Raw genomic sequence first — 21,233 nt, 5'->3', positions numbered from 1 at the left:
TATTAATAATTAAATGTCAAAAAGACGAGAAGATCGTAAAGGCTCCAAAAACTTCGTCTTTCATTCGAATTACTCTAATATAATAAATAATTTTCACGAAAGTAATAATTTATCTTTACGGCAGTTTTAAATTGTGAGTTAATTTAGCCTATATTAGGGATGCACTTTATTATTTTAGTTTTGAAAAACATTTTTTTTACTTGTGGTTTTATAATCTGCTTCCACATTAGGAAGAATATTAATTTCTTCACCATTCAAAGATCCAAATTTCTACCATATAGCAAGAACAAATAGAATTTAAAAGTAATGTGATTTTTTAATAAATCGAATAGCTACTAACCAGTAGCTAAGATAGGTACAGCTAAGCTTCTTCTTATTTTGCTTCACTTCATCGTGTCACCTATGCAAATGCACTGTGACTTTTATTAGCAAAATTGCATTAAGAAATGTGATTAAATATAACAATCCGAAAAATAAGCCAACTCGGATTCGCTTTAGGACATGTACGCCCGGACAAATTTATGTTCAATAGAAATCGTGCATCCCTAATGGGGCAAGTAATGGCTACATATCCCAGTTCACAGAAATACATCGTCGGCGACGTTGATGACGACGTGTTCGTCGTCTGCGGCGTGCGCGGGGCGGGGCGCGGAGTGCGCGGGGCGGGGCGCGGGCGAGTGCGGGGGCGTGGCGCGGGCTGTGCGGAGGGGGGGCTCACCTGGCGCGGGCGGCGGCGCCTCCTCCGGAGCCTCCTCGTCCAGTGTTTGCAGCGCACCGCAGATCATCTGCTCCTCCAGCGTCACCTGCATCACCCACACACAATGTAAACACACCACACAAGTCGCACGTTGATTTACATCGCTAAAAGTTGTAAAAAATGTAAGAACATGTTTGCATACAGGTGTTTCAACAGTGCAAACTCATTGTATCTAAAGCTATGCACTCATGAACAGAACAAAATGAGATGACAGAAAACGGGTCGTAGAATCTAAAGTAAGGTATAATAAAGTGATTAGAAAATCTATTTAATAGTCACGGTATTTAATTCCATCACAACTTTTGATTGAATGATATGACAAAAAACATGTTCCAACAAATGTTGATTTTTTGTATCTGTGTGTGGGAGATATATTACAATGCTTATTAAATAAGAATGTACACGAACACTTCACGTGGCACTTCTCGCTTACACGATGTGACGTCATGGCTACTAAATCGATTTTTTTTTAATAATAGAATTTATTTCCAATGATAGTACCGTGTAGTATCAGTGCAGTGAACTCTAGTGCTACGTGCGAGTGAACTATGCTGTATATGAACAGAAACAAAACTATTTTATAATCACCTGATATTCCGTATAAAGCTGCAAAACGGAATAAATATCAGAAAAGAACTAGTAATCAATTTTATCACATATATTTATAAGACAAAGCTAATTTTTATTTATTATTTACGTTATAAATACATAAAACTATGTATTACCTGTTTCTCAACATTAGTAGGTCGACTGCGTTGATGTTCTAGACGAGGCTTCACTGAATCTGTTTCTGTTTCCGCAGACTTTTCGGGAATCACTGAATATCAACAATATTGCATTTAACATCCAATTTAAGTGTAAAATAAGTGGACTAATACAATAAAGATTTAAACTTTATGGAGACTGCTTAACTACGAGCGCGTGGCCACGCCCCCATAACCTTTTCACCCGCCCCAATTTCTTTTTACGCCCCACAGATTTTTTAGTGTTCTGTGTAGCCTTTTGTGCTGTTTGAAACGGCAAAAAAATTGTATGTAAGTATACTTACCAGCAACTGAGGGCGCGTTGAGCGGCATGCCGGCCTCCAGCTCGCGCAGATTTAGGATAAGCATTTTGAACAACTCCCAGTCGCCGAACGGTAAATCTAACAACTGAGAAATACAACAAAAACATATTTCTTTAAAATAGTTCTCTATTAAAATTAGTGCAGAAGAAACAGATAAAAGAATAAGGGTATTTTTGTGATTTAAGATAGTTCAAAATCAAGTCAAGGAATCGAACATGTGTTAATTTATTTTATTTGTGTGTGTATTTATTACGTTTGTTATGTTTATCGTACCGGTTTGAGTTCATCTAGACGGCAGGCGGCGAGCACGAGTCCGCAGACGTGGTGTCGCTGCAGCGCGGCTGCGGCCGGCGCGCCCGCCCCGCCCAGCGCCGCGCGCACCACGCCGCACGCCCGCTCCACACTCAGCGACGACAGCCGCACCGACGTCACATCGCCCTGTGTACCGCAACACCGTGCTTCTTACATCTCACTCATATACACAACTACCTGTACCTCCCGACACTTAATAAGTAGCCTATGTGTACTTACACACTACGTTTTACATCTATTCAGAAATACGGCGCGATTTATACAGCCATTCTGGAAATACCTTCAAACAAACATCCATCCATCCAATCATTCCCATTTATAATATTAGTAAGACGTACTTTATATCTTAGCCTTACTAGGCTACTTAGGCTTAGTGACATTTAAGTAACAGAATGTATGGACTTATCAATTATTTGCAACATTCCTACATTTTATGTCAATCTAAAATCTAAAAAATCTAATTCTAAATAAATGATAAAGTTTAAAACATCACGTAACTAAAAATATTACAAACCAAATTGGGAAATGCAGTCTTGAGCAAAGCAATCGGGTTTGGTGCCAACTGCGGCATAAAATGCTGCATGTTTGTCATTTGAGGTATTTGCGGCATGTGTGGCATTTGGGGCACTTGCGGTACTTGTGACCCGTGTGGCAGCTGCGAGTACTGCGTGCTGGCCCACCCCACCCACACAGGCGGTGCCATAGAGCCCGCGCCCACACCGCTCACAGGTGAAATTTTCTGTACAAATTAAAACAATGTAACTCTCTGATATATGAAGTCTTAAAATGATAGAAACTTAAATTTTAATGTTAGTAAATATTACCTTCTTGCCGGGCAGTAATTTGGAATGTGGTTGTCGTAGGTTCTGCTGTACCCACGGCGCTGTAGGCATCACCTCGTCCTCCGCGCCCATCTGTAGCTGTTCCTCTGCAAACATACAGCAAACATTATTATTATATACTCCTATTTAGTATTGTATCTCTAGTATCTTAATTTGTAATCGAATTTAATAGAAATAAGAAATCATTACAAAACTATCATAAACAATTTTTCATGTAGAAGGCTGTAACCACAGACTTATTAAAAAAAGAAATGTTTATATTATCAATTTAAGCACTAAAATGTTCCCGAGTAATTAGACGATGAATGAATGATTCTCATTTCCAATGATTAATTTTGATGAATCAATTTGAGATGAAACAAAATAATCAATGTACAGATTGTAATAGTAAAATGTATTTGACCTTTGATGACCTTCTTGATGTAAGGGTCGAGGTTGATGGTGAAGGGCAGGAAGATTTTGAGGTCTGCGGCGGTGAGGGTGCTGCGGTGGAAGCCCAGGAACACCTCCAACTTTCGCTCATCCCGGTCCAACTCCGTCAGCGTGCCCGCCTCGTGCGCGTTACTGAGCGACGGCTTCACCCTACACATACAATTATTCAAATATTTTTTCAGTGTGTAATTTTGGCAAATTGTATGAAAATTACAAACAAAAAAGAAGTAAATAAAGTTGATATGCTTACCAAAGTTAAATGTCAAATTTTTATTTATAATAAAAAAAATACTGTAAGATTTACTTTTCAAATATGTGCTTGAGTGGAGTGGCATCGTCAATGTGCTCCTCGAAGGTTTCGTGGTGATATATGATCCAGGAGGTGCGGTACGGCCACTGCTCCGTCAGGTTCACCCACGATGCAAGCTGGCTCCATGTGAACTCGATTTGAAAAGCTTTCAGCAATCGCCCTGTTATACATATAAAATATATGTTGATAAATTCACGTCCTTAGCACACCTTTGTTGCAAAATAAAAGTAACGTTATCGCTGGTGTATTCCGATCAAGAATAGGTTTACGGAATTTGAGTAGCGGTATTGAATATCGGAAGAAATTGATATCCAATGTATGAAAAAATGTAGTTTCGCTTTTATTTTTGTCGTCTGCCACAAATACGCTCGGAAATAATGGTGCTGCAAAAAAATGGCGGTGGGCACGCCGAGGAATGGATGGCATCAGAGCAAATCATCTGTACAGCGCGGGGAAAGAGATAGAATTATAATATAAGATTTTGACACAGAACAGGAAAATGAGCGCGGTTCCGCTGTTACGCACCAGTGATGTAGAGGACGTTCTGCAGTCGACGCATGCTGCGCGGGTTGACGTCGCTGAAGTAGTCGTCAGTGAGCAACACGCGGCCGAGGTCTGCGGCGGGCGCGCGGTGCAGCCCGGACGCCACGGAGGAGGCCAGCGACTCCGAGGGGCGCAGTCGCCGCGCACGCGCCGCGCTCTCCTTGCCCAGCTGACCCGCCTGCCCCACCTGCCCCGCCTGCCCCGCCTGGCCCTTGATGCGCTCCTGACTCGACATCAGCTCGGACGTCGATGATAGACGACGAGCAGACACCTAATGTACATAAATTCACTTAAAGAAACATGAACTATTTTCGTACATTACTAGGAAACTTTTTTTAATTTTTTTTTTAAATTTCTAATGAAATACAAGATTCATAGCTTATATTTATTTAAATTGAATCCAGTAAGCTATAGTTGATGGAGCCTAGTAGGCATATGGCTTATACTAGCAGTTGCCCGCAATTTTCTCCACGCAAAGTTATAAAAATTAATAATATATACGGCCTATGTCACCTGGGGTTAGTGTAGCTTCCCAACAGTGAAAGAAGTTTACAATTCGATTCAATGGTTTTGGAGCTTATTTAATACAAACACACAATCAATTATTATCTCTTTCTAAGTATGAGTAAGACTAACAGATCTCTGTAGAGATGTGGAGAAGTCCTCAGCGGCGATGGCCTGCATGCGCTTGGCGGCGGTCTGCTGGGCAGCCTTGACGCGGCGCAGCGCAGAGTTCTGCAGGTAGAAGGGCAGCTGCACCATGTTGCGCAGGTAGTCCCACCCGCCGATGTTGCTCTCAGAAAACGCACGCCGGCTGTTTATTTCTACCGCCTGGTCGATTCACACGTACAAATATATTCAATAAATACTCATCCCAATTCAAAATTCTTAAATAAAATACGACATTAAACATCAAGAAGTTAAAAGTAAAATTTATTAACAAAACACTTTTTAAACATAGATTAAATAAGTGAACAATACAACACAACACCGATAATATACAACATTCAAATGTACACAAATACTACGAACGCACAACTAACCTCAGTCCAAGCAAACTGCACACACAACTGACCTTAATTTTGCTAATTGTCACTCAAAAATAATATATATGTATGGATCTACAAAGCAATCTTTCACCTTATACTACTTGAAATATCTCCTTATATTTACTTTAATGACAGTAAGGGTTAACTTAAATTTCGTCTTAATATCATTTTCTGATGCAAACGAATTTATTTTCATTAATAAAAGAATAAGTTTCATAATACAAGGCGTTTGACACGCAAAAGAAAAAAAATGTTATCTCAAAGTCAATAACTCCTGCCTATATTATACTAGCGTGGTAGCATACCTTGCTGATGATGTGAGGGTCGATGGCGAGCAGCAGTATGAAGGGGCTCTTGGGGTCGGAGCAGAGCGCGTGCACGGAGTTGAGCAGCGCCAGCACTTTCTCCTGCTCGCAGCTGTCCAGCGCGTCCACCACCACCACCAGCCGCGTCTGCTGACCTGTAAACGCGTCCAGGCACGACACCTGCACACAACGCATAAGTATTGTAAACAAGATCTTTATTTTTTAGTCGAATTCTAACTTTCTAAAGTACTAGATGACTTGTGGATTACTTTATAACTTTATAATTATAATTTTTAAGTATAAAGCAGACAAATTCGGAGACAGGGGAGGGAACACACAGGAAAATGATATTTTCTTTTTCTAAGCTCTCCTTCCAGTGCCAAAAAGGGTGAAAGATATAGGAGCAAAATGAGGCCTCTGACAGGCCTTATCAGATTAAACGTGGAATCGCTCCCACTTCACGCCTGTCTTCTGTGTGCAATTTCCCTCAAAATGAATGTAAGATTGGTGTGAGTACAGTACGCACCATGTCAGTGAGGGCCTGCACCTCCGGGCGGAGGGAGAGCGCGTGCGAGTCGCGACGCAGCGCGCGCAGCAGACGGGCGCGCGGCGGCAGCACGAGGGCGGCGAGCGCGCGCCCCGCCGTGTACAGGTTGGCGAGCAGCGCGGCGCCGGCCAGCGCGCACGCCCCCACCACCACGCCCTGCTGGATGTCACGCCGCCTCATCGACGACGGCCCACTCTCACTGAGCCGCCGTTGATCGCACGCCACACGTACTCGCGCAGTGTATCTCACACGTATACGTTGCATATAAAACACCATTGGAGACATACTGGATACTTTACAATATCGGGTCAACCGATGTTTTTATTTCCGATCCCTAGTGTTGGTTCATTTTTAGTGTTTTTTTTTACCTACAGTCTATCGTTACTGAATGCTAATTATCCCTAGTGTTACACTATAGCTTACTGCTTGTCCGCATCGGTCTCGGTGAGGAACATGACGAGCACGCACAGGCCCACCAGCAGGCACGTGAAGATCACCTCGAACATCACGATGTGCGGGATGCAGCACGCGCGACGCCATCTGCAAATACCTCAGAATCAGTGGATGTCTCTACTACACGTTACAAATGATATTATAAACTAAACGATAGGTATAATCTTTCTAACGGTATTTACAAGTTTTTGTAATAAATTGCTGCGTCAATGTATTAGACGTGTACTTACTTCCATCCGGATGTAGAGGAGACAGGTCTCGGGCGGAAGGCGCGCGCGAGGCGGGTGCAGACGCGACCGTACTGGCTCTCGAGCGCTTCCGCCAGGCTGCCGATCATCTGCACGACCAGTGCCGAGCCCTCCTGACCCGCGCCGCTACGCATGCCCTCCGTGAAGTGAAACCTGCGCGACACAACAACGTTTACGTAAATAGTTAAATAAGATTTTCAGTGAAGAATTTTTGTCTATTAAAAAATGTTTCATAAAGTATTCTAACCGTATAGGCGTGGCCGGAAGCGCACGCGGGTCGTTGGGGCCGGGCGGATGACAGAACACGACTTGTAGCACCAGTAGCAGCGAGTTGAATCGCCGGCCCAGGGTCGACATCATGCCCCCCGCCCACCACCACTCATATCTAAATATTTAATACAACATAAACAATACATCGTAGAACAACGAGAAGGGTAGTTCAAAAGTATTCTCCTTAACATATTACGTTGGAAATTTGTGTTATGGTTTCTTAACAAACCTGGTTCCTAGGTTCCATAGTAAATAGAATATGAGGTATGCGGCGGCGAAGAGCGCGAACGCGAGTCCGACGGCGATGTATGGCGGGGCTCCGGCGAGCGCGGCAGCGGCGGCCAGCGGCAGCGCGCCGTGCCACGCCCCCCACGCCACCGCCCACGACCACGCCCACCCTGTCTCACTCCACTGCCGCGCAAAGTTTTTCATCTCCTCTGAAAGTAATACTTACAATGATAACATTTGTTTTGTACGAAATAAGTGGTTTATGATTGTACAGAAAGATTATTCAACATTTGTACGAATATCGACCTTTCAGTTTGCTGAGCAGGAAAGATTTGCCGGATCCCCAGCGCGCGTAGAGGCCGACGGTGATGGGCACGGCGAGGCTGGGCTCGGCGAGCATGTCCGCGAGCGCGGCGCTGTACAGCTCGTAGCCGAGCATGTTCTCGTTGTCCTCGCTGGTGTTGAGGCGACGCGCGCCGAACATCTGGCCGAGGATGGTCTTGTTGTAGCTCATGTCGATGTTGTACGGCGTCTCCTTCATCTTGTTCGGCTTGTACAGCAGCTGACTGTTCTTGGGGTTTCTCAGGAGGATTTCAACTATTTGCTGGGAAATTAAATCAGAATTAAATTAAATTAATTTCTAGAATATAGACATATTTTATATTACAAGGCGAGGTGGAAAACGAGCAAGCGTTCATTGAAATTGTGATTTCCCTTTAGTATGCGTCCTCCCTTACGTTAAATCTACTTCCCCTTCGTTTTAGAAAAGGGTTTGAAGAAGTGAAGGGAAAAGAACCACAATTAGGCCTACGGCACGGACACTCATTAAACCGGTTGAACCGGGCCATTAATTCAACAGATGTTATTGAATCCTTCAAGTGCAGTAAGATTATGATAGATTGTAAATGAGTGATGTGGGTTGGTGTACCTTTGAGCGTGCGCGCATGGCGATGTGCAGCGCGGTGTCGCCGCGGTTGTCGGCAGCACCAACACGCGCCTTGCGCTCCAGCAGCAGCTGCACCATCTCTGCGTGACGCGACCGCACCGCACGCAGCAGCGCTGTGTCTCCGCTCTACACACACAACAAAACATTCAACATATTACAAATCTTATATATATATAAAAGAAAGTCGTGTTAGTTACACTATTTATAACTCAAGAATGGCTTTACCGATATAATTGAAAAATGGTGAGGAGGTAGCTTAGAGCCAGGAGACGGACATAGGATACTATTTATTCATTTTATATATTCAGTATACTGTAATGATGCTATGCAGTTTTTAAATAAATAAATAAATAAATTTTTTTAATGTTTTTTTTTTCGAATTTATGCCATGAACAGCTGCTTTTTATTTAACTTACATTATTGTTTAGATGGATGTGATGTTGATGGATGGATGGGTATTTGAAGATATCTCTAGAACGTCTGAACGGATCTCGATTAAATTTGGCATATGTATAGAACATAGTCTGAAAGAACTTATATGCTATACTAATTAAGTTTCTTCATACATCACGCAGACGAAGTCGCGTGTGACAGCTAGTGTTATATATTTAATAATAACAAAGAAGAAAAACTGACTAAGATCATAATTTCGAAACATTCAAACCAAATAATTTATATTAAAATGCAAGAAATAAACAAACTGTAATTCCTAAGCTAACTTCTTATATTTCTAATTAACTTTATCTAATTTTACTACAATTTAAATTTATCCATGTACTTTAAGTTACAAATATAGCAAGTTCTGCAACATTTTATCTAGATAAAAGCTAGCTTTAGATAATAATTATGAACATACATTTACCATTACCACCTTCATACAATCTGTTGCAATATGTATGCAAATGATTTCACTAGGTTATCTAAACCAGCTCTTAGGTAAACGACAAAGTTTGCTTACGAGCTAATAGTACTATTTGTGCTACCTATAAATAAATATGCCCTTTATAAAGAACACTATTAAGAATCCATTAACATTATCTCATATAGATATAATTTTATAATTAAATAAAATCTCCAACTGTTGTGCGACAAAGATCTTGAATTTACGTAAGAAAACCAATTATAACCCATCTAATAATACGTTACTATAAAAACAACAGAATTAATTCGAGCGAAGGCGAACAAAAATAATTATCTTAATGCACAACGCGCGACAAAACATTCGGACACGTGACATGTGCTCTGTCACTCGTGTCAGCTTTCAGTTTCCTCGGCTGCCGGCTTTTGGCACGCTCAGTGTTTGCCCACAATACATACACACATTATTCTTTTGTTATATGTAGGTATTATATGATTCAAACTTAATATCAGCTCGCGGTTAGCCGAGAGCGAATTAAATAGGTAAAATTGTGTTCTGTGTTCTCGTTCAATATTCAGAGCCGTGATAAAGTTTGTGTAGCAGTATACTTACACTGGTGCAGTGCTCGAGGTCCGGGTTGGAGGCCAGCAGCAGCTTCAGTATGGCGACGTGACCTTTCTCCACCGCAGTGTATACAGGCGTCTTCTTGTCCTTGCCCGGCAAATCTACATCGACGTGTTTCTTTAGCAACGCTTCCACAATGTTCCTGTGACCTCCCTTCACCGCGTGGATCAACGGAGTGTCTTTCGAATGGTCCTGTAAAGAGAATAAAAAATAAACATTTCTATTTCAATATTTTAATTGTTTTTGGAAAGTTCTGATTCTACTTTACCTGAACATTGATGTAGGCCCCAGAATTAATGAGCGCCAATGCGATGTCGTAGTATCCCTCTTTGCAGGCTATCGCCAGAGCGGTGTAGCCGTCTTTGTCTAACGCGTTTACGTTCGGCTTATGTTCCAAAAGCATTTGTACGATTTCAAAATGGTTGCCTGCAATGTATATAAATAACATAAATAAAGATTACATTTTCCGAAAATAATAACGACGTAACGTGAAAATCTTTTAAGGTCTTTGAAGTGGACTTGTAGTATAAATACATAAATTATTGTTGTTCGTTTGATATGACAAGAGGTAAAGTGGTATTTCAAATGGTTAAAAATATTCATGAAAGGACCAGAAACTGTGCACATGTGTGGAGCGCGGTTACCTTGCGTGGCCTGCAGTAGCGGTGTCCAGCAGTACATGCCGGCGGTGTTGGCATCAGCGCCGGCTCGCAGCAAGGCGGCGGAGGAGGCTGCGTCGCCGGCACGCGCCGCCCACGTGAGGGCGGACGTCGCGTACTTGTCGCAAGAGTTGGCGCGCGCGCCCGCACTCAGCAGCCGCTGCACCACGCTGCTGTGGCGACGACCAGCCGCCCATACTAACGAACTAACCGTAAAAAGTTAAACAAGAATACTGAAATATATTTCACTTTTTAAAACCAAAAGCGGCAAATAGATTGCGATTGTAAGAATTCTTATTACTTCTATTACTAATTTAGTGCCACTGCGGCTGAGTTAAAAGGCCAGACAAGCACGTTGAATTGGTAGGTACAAATGTGTTATTCATTTGAGTTTGTTGTATGTCATTTGATTTAGGAAGAGCGCACCGTTTGATGAGGAGAAAATTGTAATCTCGCGATGCATAAAACATGCACAGTAGGATCAGACATTCATTCGAGATGTTCATTTGTTATTGAAAGTCCCCCACATATTTTGTACTGGTCGTAGACAGTCAGAATTAAACTCAGATATTTAAATACCAAGGTAATTAATACTCAGTTGTACATAACGTGTATTTTTAGTTTTTACAGAAATCTAATTACATTAGTAAATCAGTAAACTCTAAATATCTTCAAGGTGAACTTTTTTGTCGGTCAAAGTAAATGTACGAATGTTTTAGCTTTACACAGAAAATATTGTATATATCAGAAAAAAAAATATTTCTACATTAACCTTTTATCGAACAAAACTTTATGATTAAAAATGATCGAGAGGACATTTGTGTTGAACAAAATTATATAATATTTTTTAACTATATTGTTTTATTTATATTCATGTATAATATTACTTTCTGACACTAATTAATATGGGCACGGGAAAAAATGTTTAGTAGGTGTCGGAATAACAGGAATAGATTGTGCATGATGCATATCTATATGCATCATACTCTGTCAACGAGTCGCGTGCCAAGTGGGCTTGTAATGACCCTCATTAGTTAATTCATTTTTATCATATCCTAATTGCTTTGTAGTTAAAAGCATGAAGGTTTGCAATGCGTAATCCTAGTACGACAATACTCGACTTAAGCGATATCCAAACATCGTGCTGAACATTTTGCCACAGTTTTACTGCTATATTTCATAATATTAATAGAATAATTTATAGTAGTTTACCTATCTATTATAGATATTTTATTAGAATTGGCAGATTTGGCTCTAAAACGACTCAACTCCGCAATCATGTGACATTTGATAATAAACAAATTAGTTGGCGAATTCTGCAAGCCTTCGTCGTAATATTTTCAGTTGCATCTCATATTCCTTTGTTGTCATACCAAATGTGAGTAAAAACTTACTTGATGTTATAATTTCCATGGGCATGTACGTCTGCTCCTTTCTCCAATAACAGTCCCACTTCTTCATCGTGTCCCTTGTACGAAGCCCACATCAAAGGTGTCCATCCTCCCTGACAATGGATATAAGCAAATATATACAAGTTAAATGTTGTTGATATATACAAAATATTATCATCGTGTGATTAACTTTTTTAGCTGGACTTAAAAAGTATAAAAATGCGGACTTTTCGCGTTTTTTCATTCTTTCAAACATTATTTCAATTCTCGGTCGTTTCATGACCTTGAATTTGTAACCCCTTATCAATAAAAGTTCAGCTGCCAAAATGATTTTCTAAATATTGCACGACATTTATAAACTGATTGATTAACAAGGCGGTAACTAAATATTCTAGAAATTATTAGGGTTAGGTCATGGATGTCTCGTAGGTGTGACTAAATGTTTCTGGCAAAGCTTGCGATTATATACGTAAATATTTACCATCTCTGTTGTATAACCTAATACTTAAACAGATAATTAAACTATAAAAAAATAAAGAAAAAATCCTATTGATAAAAAAGACCCTTAATTCTGTCTATTAGGTACTTTTTAATGCAGTGATACAAAATGAACTTTAAAAGAAGTAGAAGAAGTTCATAAGACTTTATAAAGATTTAGGTGTGAGTCGCTGTTACACTGAAGTAGAGCATCCCGGTAGTTACTTTGGTGACGTATTTACGATCAATCATAATCCGTTACACTTTTATTTGACGCTAAAAAAATGTGTGGATAATAAACAACATAAATAATAGATTGATAACAACAGCTTTAATTTACATTGTTGCACGATATTAACTGATAAATAAGACACTTAAATTCATTTACTTCATTGAAAAGAAATTGAGGCGTAATGATTTAAAATTTTACATAGTAGACTAAATTAATAAAATGCATAATATTTTTCGATCATGTGGATTAATTCTTCTCATCTATAATCTTTTGGGATCTTATAGGATCCTACTGACGATTGCAGAAGTCTGTCATAAAAATAACGTGTTTACAATGTCTAGAAAGATGTTTTGTACGCTCATTAGAAGTGCAAAAGTGGATCGTCAGTCAATGTATCAGCTTGCGAGCGTCTGTCAGCGCCGCTGCAGATGAAAGCCGCCCTAACCTAAGCGGCGACTACGAGAAGCGCCAATAAAAGGAACTCTGCTATAAATACATTGTTTATGACAGGAGCTCTCTATGCGACAGTGCCGATGTGTATTTTAACCAGATTTAAGTATGCGTGGATGTCACTGACATCTTGGCAAGCCACCGCGTGAAGTATAAATATACATATTTTGGGTGCACATTCGTGAATACATTTTGGTCATTGCTCTATTAAATTTGGGTCACGTTGTTTGTACGCATCACAGTGTCAGTTTCAATATTGTAACGTGATAGGATATGAAAGCTTTAGAAATTAAACTAGATGCCTCTTTTCAAAGTCTAACTCTTGGTCTATACTAATTTGCTGACTTAAACGATACATCTTCAATCCTTCTGGCATATGGACAAATTTAGTAATACTTACGCAGTCCCTAGAGTCGACATGTGCGCCTGCATCGAGAAGCTCCCTCATGACGAGTAGATGACCGCCGCGCGCGGCGAACGCGAGCGACGTCCAGCCGTCCGCATCGGCTGCGCACACGTCTGCGCCAGCAGCGACCAGCACTCGCACCGCACCCACGCGGCCCTGCTCCGCCGCGCACATGAGCGCCGTCGTGCCATTCTAACATACATATATACACTGATTAAGTCACTAAAAAAAGAATAATTACTTTATACAAAAAGTCATAATCAGTGCATTGCATTAGCTTGCGAGTTATAAGTAAGAAGAGACAGAATTGCCATTTTTATTTAACAAAACGACTTCACAGATGAGTAATATCAAACATTTAAAAGATCGAATCTCAGCATATTGAACTATGAATAATATGGTAATCATACATATGTAATGTTTGAAGAAATGGCTATGCGGAAATGACTATTGAATAAAATGACGCAGTGACATCTGATTCTGTACCAAAAACATATTCTACGCTGCGGCGTCCAGTTCATTAATTAAATAGCTCGTCTGTATATTATTAGATAATAATTAATATTAATATATTGATACGAATGCCAAAATAAGATCCGTCTTTACTATTAAAACGGTATATCAATTTAATAGGTTTGTTTTAAATGTCGCATATTTATATTTAAGTTTACCTTATAATAGCACATTTCTTATATTCATCTTTCAGAACTTTATAAGTTGATAGATATTATATTTTCTGTAATATTAACTTCTTTAACCGTTATTTAAAACCATTTATTATTATTAGTAAATAGACTAAAATTATGATACGTTATGAACGTAAAAGTTGTTAGTCACAGTAATAAAAACTTTATTGCCGCGGACAAGAACAAAACGCTTCTTTCAACATATCCTGCATCTTTTCGCATTAAAATTAGTTCTTATAATACTTTTATCTTTAGATATTAAATTAAAATTGCTAATAAATGACATTTTAAAAGGAAAAATATAATAACGATGTGTAAACATATAATGTTTTCCTCTTACCAGATGTTTACGTGTTTATGTTAAAAGCTAAACATGTGCGTAGATGTTATTAAAATCAATTAGTCATCTATTACAAAGAATAAGGTCAAAATTTTTCCTACATTAATTCGCATAAGCCTTAGATTAGATAAACAATATTATACGACGCCATTTGGCATTTTTATTGATACTTATTTATATAGGTAAAACGCGAACATTTGAAATTCAAACTAAATTTCTTTAATGATTGTCAATTTAAATTTTTAAGAAGGCTAAAATATATTTTTGTCATGTTTCCTGATTTTTTTAAGGAATGTATAATAATAACTTTAGTTCCATAAATATCGAAAACATTGTTATTTTAATGTTCCTGAAAAATTTAACTATCATGATTTTTTCCAACATTATCGCGATTATTTTTTTTCTTTAAGATATTGATAATTTTATTTCAAGACCAATTAAAAAGTAAGAAAATATTTATCTTTTGTGTCAATTTAACTTAGCCAATTAACTTTACCCGTGAATAATGAATGCCGAGATTTGTTTACTTGCTATAGATAAGAGTTTATGATTATTAACCGTCTACCAAACATTTTATATTATTCCTATGACGTAATTTTCTCTTGTTTTAAGGTATTTATTTATGTATCGTGTGATAATTAAATTACGGGAATTACGTATAATTAATTCACATTATGTTTATATACTTTATCTTGTAATCTAGTTATTTTTTTTTTTAACTTTATTGTTTTAAATATGCCTACCACCAAGTTTTGTTATATTTTTGTCTATGATATTTGAGTCGTAAAATTATCGCAGGGACGCTCAAAAGAATATTGGCCCATTAATAACAGCAATAATTATTGTGTTTGTATTTTGTGTGTCAGTTACTAATCTAATTATAATATCTTACTAATCTTACTATCTCCCTAATATTATAAATGAGAATGTTTAGATGGATGGAAGGATAGATAGCTGGATGGATGGATGTTTGTTTGAAGTTTTTAAAATTTCGTATAGATGTAGAATATAGTCTGGAAGAACACATAGGTTAATAATTAAGTTTTTTAGTACCGCGTTAGACAGCTAGTTTTTATATATCAAAATCACTTATGCTAGTGTATAAAGGATAACGCAAAAATTAAAACAAAACTAGCTGTAAAATAAACGTATGATAGTGTAACCAACCATAATTATATCGACTAAATGATGCTTAATGACATACCTCGTCTTTATCGTCGATATTGATGTTCTTGTTGTTGGCGAGGTACTGCTGCAGCTCTGTGACGTCATCGTTGTTGACGAGTTGCGAGAGCGTCTTGAAGCACGCCAGCGAGACCATCGACTCGCTGCGATGAAGGCTCTGTCACCAATACACTTGTATGTTAGACATGAATTTGTAAAGCAGGAAAATCAACGATTTTTATTCAATGTTTTCAAGACACAAAATATAACTACACTTTAAATTATAATAGTCTTTTAATATCCAATAATTCACGCAATACATATTTTAATAAAATATAACACACTTCATGCACATTTAAATGCGTTAAGCGTCACTAAGATGCAGGAAAAGAATATAATATTATATGTTTACTATACACCTCGATCGAATGCAGCGTCCAGCGCTTCATTGTTTTTGTTATTAATATTTTGATAAAAGAATTATCGATAAGAAGGAAATGGATAGCTTAATTAACACACGCAAACGTTTGGTCGCACGCACAACAGCGATCATAATGAGAATTATTTTGTAGATATAATGATAACGGTATCACAAGGTAGCCAAATTCGTTACGCGAAAATTGTCTCAGCGGGCGAAAAAAGAAATCCAAATGAAAATTTTTATTGTATAGTAAAATTATATCAAACAGGTTCATAAAACACGTTTATTACTTTAATCCTGAAAGTATTATTTTAATTGCAAACGTAATCTAGTTTAAATATGTTTTTCTGTGCAGATTTGTCCTCGTAGAAACACGTGTTCTGGTCTTTTTATCCGTGCAAATGTGCACCTAGAGTAATTGGTCGACATGCAGTTGTGTTATTTTCATACAACATCCTTAATGTTAGTAACAAATAACAAACAATGCAGATATATGAAAATCACAAAATAGGTTATTTTAAAAGCCGTTTCACACTCGAACTATATCATCGCAGACCGTATTGGAGTGTCGACGGAGAGCGAAGCCATGGAAGGCGAAGCCGTGGCTGAAACGGCGGCCCTCGCCCGGCGGCGCGGTCACCGTGAAGCGCGGCACGCTGAAGTGCGGCCCCGCAGTCTGCGCGCCAGACGGCCCGCCCCAGCCCGGTCCCGGAAGATGCAGAAAGGACGGCCGCCGCTTCTTATGGTGCTGCAGCGCCGGCGGCGCCAACATCGGCCCCGCGAAGCTGTTGCTCTTCGTGCGCCGTTGCGGCGGCTCTTCTTCCGCTGCGTTCATCTCGGACACCTCAGATACTTCCGACCTCTCGGACACCGAGCCGCTGCGCTCCGTGTCCGAAGACCCCGGCGACTCCTCGACAGCCTCGAGCGGTACATCCACCTGCGCGAAGGGTGGCCTCGACACATTCTTAGGCCTATGAATGTTCGCTATGAGGCACCTAATGTGCACGTACTCGTTTTCGCTACCGGACGGCTTGGGTAGATTCGGCGGGAAAGACATAGCGTCCGCGATCCCCGCATGCTAAACGGCGCGAGCGCTCCGTAAGGCGTCCCGTGACAGATTTGTGAGCGTGATGCTAGGTGAGTAAGCGCGCGACGGGAAGCACGGCGCGTCTAGTGGGCGGGCGGCAGGGCGGGCGGCGCGGGCGGGCGCGATGAATGAAGTCGACGCATACGTACGAGCGAATAGGTGCTGTAGGTACGCAGAGACAAGCGCTTGAGCACAGTGGAGGCGGAGCGCAACGCGGCGCGTTCGGGGGGCAGCATGTTGCGCGGCGGCCACGCTCGGTGTGACGCCGCGGACGGCCGCCAGCCGCCAGAGCGGTCACTCTGCGCCCCGCCGCCCACTCATTAACTATTTTTTATATGTTCGCAGCGGATAATTTGTAATCAATGATGTTCATCTCTACTAGGACTATTAACGACATGTTCAATTTCTTTTGAGATGAGCCTCCTTTGGTTCCAAAAAATCAAAGAATTGCAAGTAACAAAGAAAACGAACAATTAAATATGTTTTTCTATTAACCTTGATACGATGAACTTGACGCACAAAATTTCATTGTTTTCATAAATATACATAAAATAATTATTAAAAGACAATTTTTTATTAAAAAAAAATAAAGGTCAGATGATGCATGCCTAGAACTTTAAGTCTTAATAAACGATGAATTCATTCTAATACAAGTGCGTACGCATAAGTGAAGTAATGACTACATTTTAAATAATCTAGTCTAGCAACGTGCTGTTTATAAGGCGCCTGTTGATTTGCCCACAATACGTAAGCGACCGGATCCGTCTATTTATAATGAAAATAACAAAAACGATTAGAGGTTAAGATCCACGGAGTGCGAGATATAAAAAGAAATAACGGGTTACAGGATTCCTTGCGACCAGCCGCGCAACCACTTCGCCTGTTGCATGTCTTCTTGGAACGCGTATCTTTAAGTTTTTTTAAATCATTTTTGCATATTTCTGTTAAGTTACAACTGCTAAATTCATATCTCAGCCTTTACTTAAACTAATAAATTCGATCTTTAACTAATTTGGAAAGACTATACTATATATTTAACAATACAAATAATTAAATCATTTAGTAATATATATTAATTAAATGACAACATTTTTATTACCGCTGAGAAATTTTTGAAACAAGAAATTGATAACCGCATTTAAACTTGAACATTTTGTTGCGTCCGGCGTTGAGCTAGTGTGAATTTAAATTTGGTAATTTACTTTGTAAAAATATTTTTGTAGCTTGCAGATAATACCATAGAAAAGTGCAAAAAGATCATTTTTAATCACCACATTACCGCGGCTGACGGCCAACCTCCATTAAATGGAGAGGCACCTTGAAAGAGAAAGAGACATAACCGCAAAAATTTCAGTAATAAAAAATACCTATTGCAATAATATGAATATTTGATATTAATATTTGAAATTGAATTACCTGACCATAAGTCCTAATGAAAGACGCCGCCCGAAGCATTTCAATACCTCAACTCAAATAATGCTAATTCAAACATAAAAACATTTATGTAATAAAAACTAGAACTAAATATCACATTACACGTGTTACACTCGATGTCTATTGGCGATTCAACGGCCATATGAGCGTACTTATAGGCGATTATGTTATGTAAAGGATTAACTTCTGGATTTATGCAGTATAGTCAAAGTTTAAACAAAACTGATAACGTTACCTTTATTGCATCTTAATTTACACATGCTCTATAATATATGAGGTATTAAGCAGTAGTTTACAATGGTTAATGTTGATACAATAATTTCATAGCAAGGTCCTATAAATAACTAGAAAATTCCCAAATAAATTAAACAAGCAAAATTTAAAAGGCAGTGTCATTTTGGCAGAATTAAAAGTAACAATTTTCCTAAATTAAACAAAATACTAATATTATAAATGCGAATGATTGGACGTATGGATGGATTAGTGGGTGTTTATTAGAAGGTATCTTAAGAACGGCTGCAGGGATCACGCTGAAATTTGGGTTATATGTAGAAACATAACATAGAAGAACACATAAGTTATTAAATTCTTTGTTTGGTAAATAATTTACTTCATATATTTACGTTAATTCTTAGATGATATCAATGAATGGGTGAACATTTATAAACTAATTTGAATTAGATGCATTGGTATTTAGAGCAGCATTCAGCGGCCAATCGGCCAATCTTTTCTATGCTAGCAGGGGACGGTAACTCTGCCAACGGAACGTCAATAAACAAATCACGATAACACAATGAATGAGTATCGAGTTAGTGACTGATTCGATACTCAAATTGATACGGTATCGATATGTTATCGAGTATATTTTGTTTGATAATATTTCATATCTATAATCGTCTACTAATAATTGTCCCTGTTATCATTTAGTAAACGTAAAACTTTGTGTGAAGACAAGTTACAATTATGAATTTAATAAATGCTGTAAAGTCTTGAGTGTGGTTAGTTTCATTTAGCATTACATCCTAAATGCATGGTAGATCGTAATTTATTTTGTCAGTATAAGAAAATATACATTATTAATAGCTTTAAACTTTAGTATCTATAAATAATAACATCGTCATTAAAATTACGTTGTGAATATAAACTGTTAATATAATAAATATATTTAAAAATATCTCGCAATTGAATTCTCCATACGTAAGTATGATATAAGCATGTTAAGTTAACAAGCTGTGCTGGCGCCAGCTATAAATGGAAACCGGCCAACGGAATAAGTTGTTCTACAATTTCACCTATCATCAAAGTTTCTACGAACGCACCATCCGTTTTTGCTACGTCAACTGGAAAATATAAGATACATGTAGTCGTTAGAATAAAAACCGTACGTAGACATATTTTTCATATATTTTTAATTATAATCCAATTTAATTAACATAATTAACATTTTTTTATTTATAATTAATGTGACATTTAGCAATAAATGTACATAGCATAATGAAAAATGTGTCCAAAATAAACTGTTCAAATAATGACCTTGACATTTTGAAGATAAGATAAACAAGATACCTCACACAAAGCTGGTTCTCTAAACGTATCCTTGACGAATTTGTAATATGGGAAGACGCTTCCATAGCTTCTCGGTACACGGAGACCTAGCACTAAGGGTCGGCGCTCGGCTGACGACCGGGAGGGACCTGCCTCCTCGGACCACATCACAATACACTTCTAACAAAAACATTTACAACACACATCCAAACTAATAACACATTCACTTTATTATCTTCCATAATTTGTTACGAGGGTAGATTTATAAATTAAATTGAATTGACATCGCGGGGCAGTGGACTCAGGAGGTGGGTCCTGACAAGTAACACGCGGCAGACTGAGCCTCGTGGTATTGATAAGGATTGATAGGAGAAATAAACATTGTTGAAATATATAGAAGTATTTATCTGACTTATCGGTTTGTTTGTACAATGTTCAGGACTTGCTTATTTACGTTCGTATATTTACTTTTCAATAGATAAAGCTGGCGAAGGAAGTTATTGAGACTGCATTATTTGATTGTGTTCGCACATGACATACATGCAAGTATAAAAATAAACATTTGCGATAGTATAAGTTTATAAAATAATCGGAGAGAAATTGTAGTTATCTTGTTTCGTAGGACATTATTGCTAACATGTAGCCAACAAAAACATTCATATTATTTAAGAATAATATGGGTAAAAATTGACTCAATTACTAGTCAAAAAGTTATTTACAGTAGACTAGTTTAAAAAAGTCTGTAAAAATGAAATTATTTAAAAAAATAAAATAAACAGTTTTGTAATTTCCGTTTTTTTATGAAATTTATTAAAAATATGTTTTTATATTTATTAATTCATAATAAACAGTTACAATAAGGTTTTATTACAGTGAAATTAGAAGACAACTAATATCATTTAAAGCGCCATCTTGTGGTAAGCTTAGATATTAACGTAAGAACAAGTGTCCAAGTAGCGTTTAGACATTTTAGGTAGTTTTACCAAGTGTTATCAAAGATGGCGCTGTAAACATATAGTTTCATAAATTGACAGATTTCAAGATAACATTTATGTTTCATTTTCTTTAATATTTTCCAAGTCGGAATTATAACAAAGTTTATGAAACATAGTGTATTATGAGATTTTTTTATATATTGCGATAATTCAAT

The 21,233-nt window shown here is 38.3% G+C and overlaps 1 protein-coding gene across 9 annotated transcripts in view; it reads right to left on the bottom strand.

Annotated features, from left to right (window-relative positions):
* The window catches only part of Arms (Ankyrin repeat-rich membrane spanning), a 37,064-nt gene that overhangs the window by 2,951 nt on the left and 12,880 nt on the right, over positions 1–21,233 (bottom strand). For 3 of the 9 annotated variants that reach the window (XM_013324926.1, XM_013324921.1, XM_013324922.1), the window contains exons 2-26: positions 15,637–15,774; positions 13,401–13,598; positions 11,845–11,954; positions 10,436–10,656; positions 10,060–10,217; positions 9,780–9,983; positions 8,291–8,434; positions 7,669–7,966; positions 7,364–7,571; positions 7,112–7,249; positions 6,847–7,017; positions 6,587–6,703; positions 6,143–6,338; positions 5,617–5,796; positions 4,899–5,093; positions 4,245–4,533; positions 3,714–3,879; positions 3,381–3,559; positions 2,960–3,063; positions 2,650–2,874; positions 2,097–2,261; positions 1,806–1,908; positions 1,483–1,574; positions 1,346–1,363; positions 719–803 (exon numbers count right to left, since the gene is read on the bottom strand). In XM_013324926.1, the coding sequence (XP_013180380.1) occupies positions 719–803; positions 1,346–1,363; positions 1,483–1,574; positions 1,806–1,908; positions 2,097–2,261; positions 2,650–2,874; positions 2,960–3,063; positions 3,381–3,559; positions 3,714–3,879; positions 4,245–4,533; positions 4,899–5,093; positions 5,617–5,796; positions 6,143–6,338; positions 6,587–6,703; positions 6,847–7,017; positions 7,112–7,249; positions 7,364–7,571; positions 7,669–7,966; positions 8,291–8,434; positions 9,780–9,983; positions 10,060–10,217; positions 10,436–10,656; positions 11,845–11,954; positions 13,401–13,598; positions 15,637–15,753 (4,081 nt within the window). In that variant the 5' untranslated portion in view covers positions 15,754–15,774. The other 6 variants (XM_013324923.1, XM_013324924.1, XM_013324919.1 and 3 more) reach the window with 6 other exon arrangements.

This window comes from Papilio xuthus, unplaced genomic scaffold (genome assembly GCF_000836235.2).
Source record: "Papilio xuthus unplaced genomic scaffold, Pxut_1.1 DF824888.1, whole genome shotgun sequence".
Taxonomy (NCBI): Eukaryota; Metazoa; Arthropoda; class Insecta; order Lepidoptera; family Papilionidae; genus Papilio; species Papilio xuthus.
Note: the sequence above shows the minus strand (reverse complement) of the source record. Positions and strands in the feature narration are given on the sequence as shown.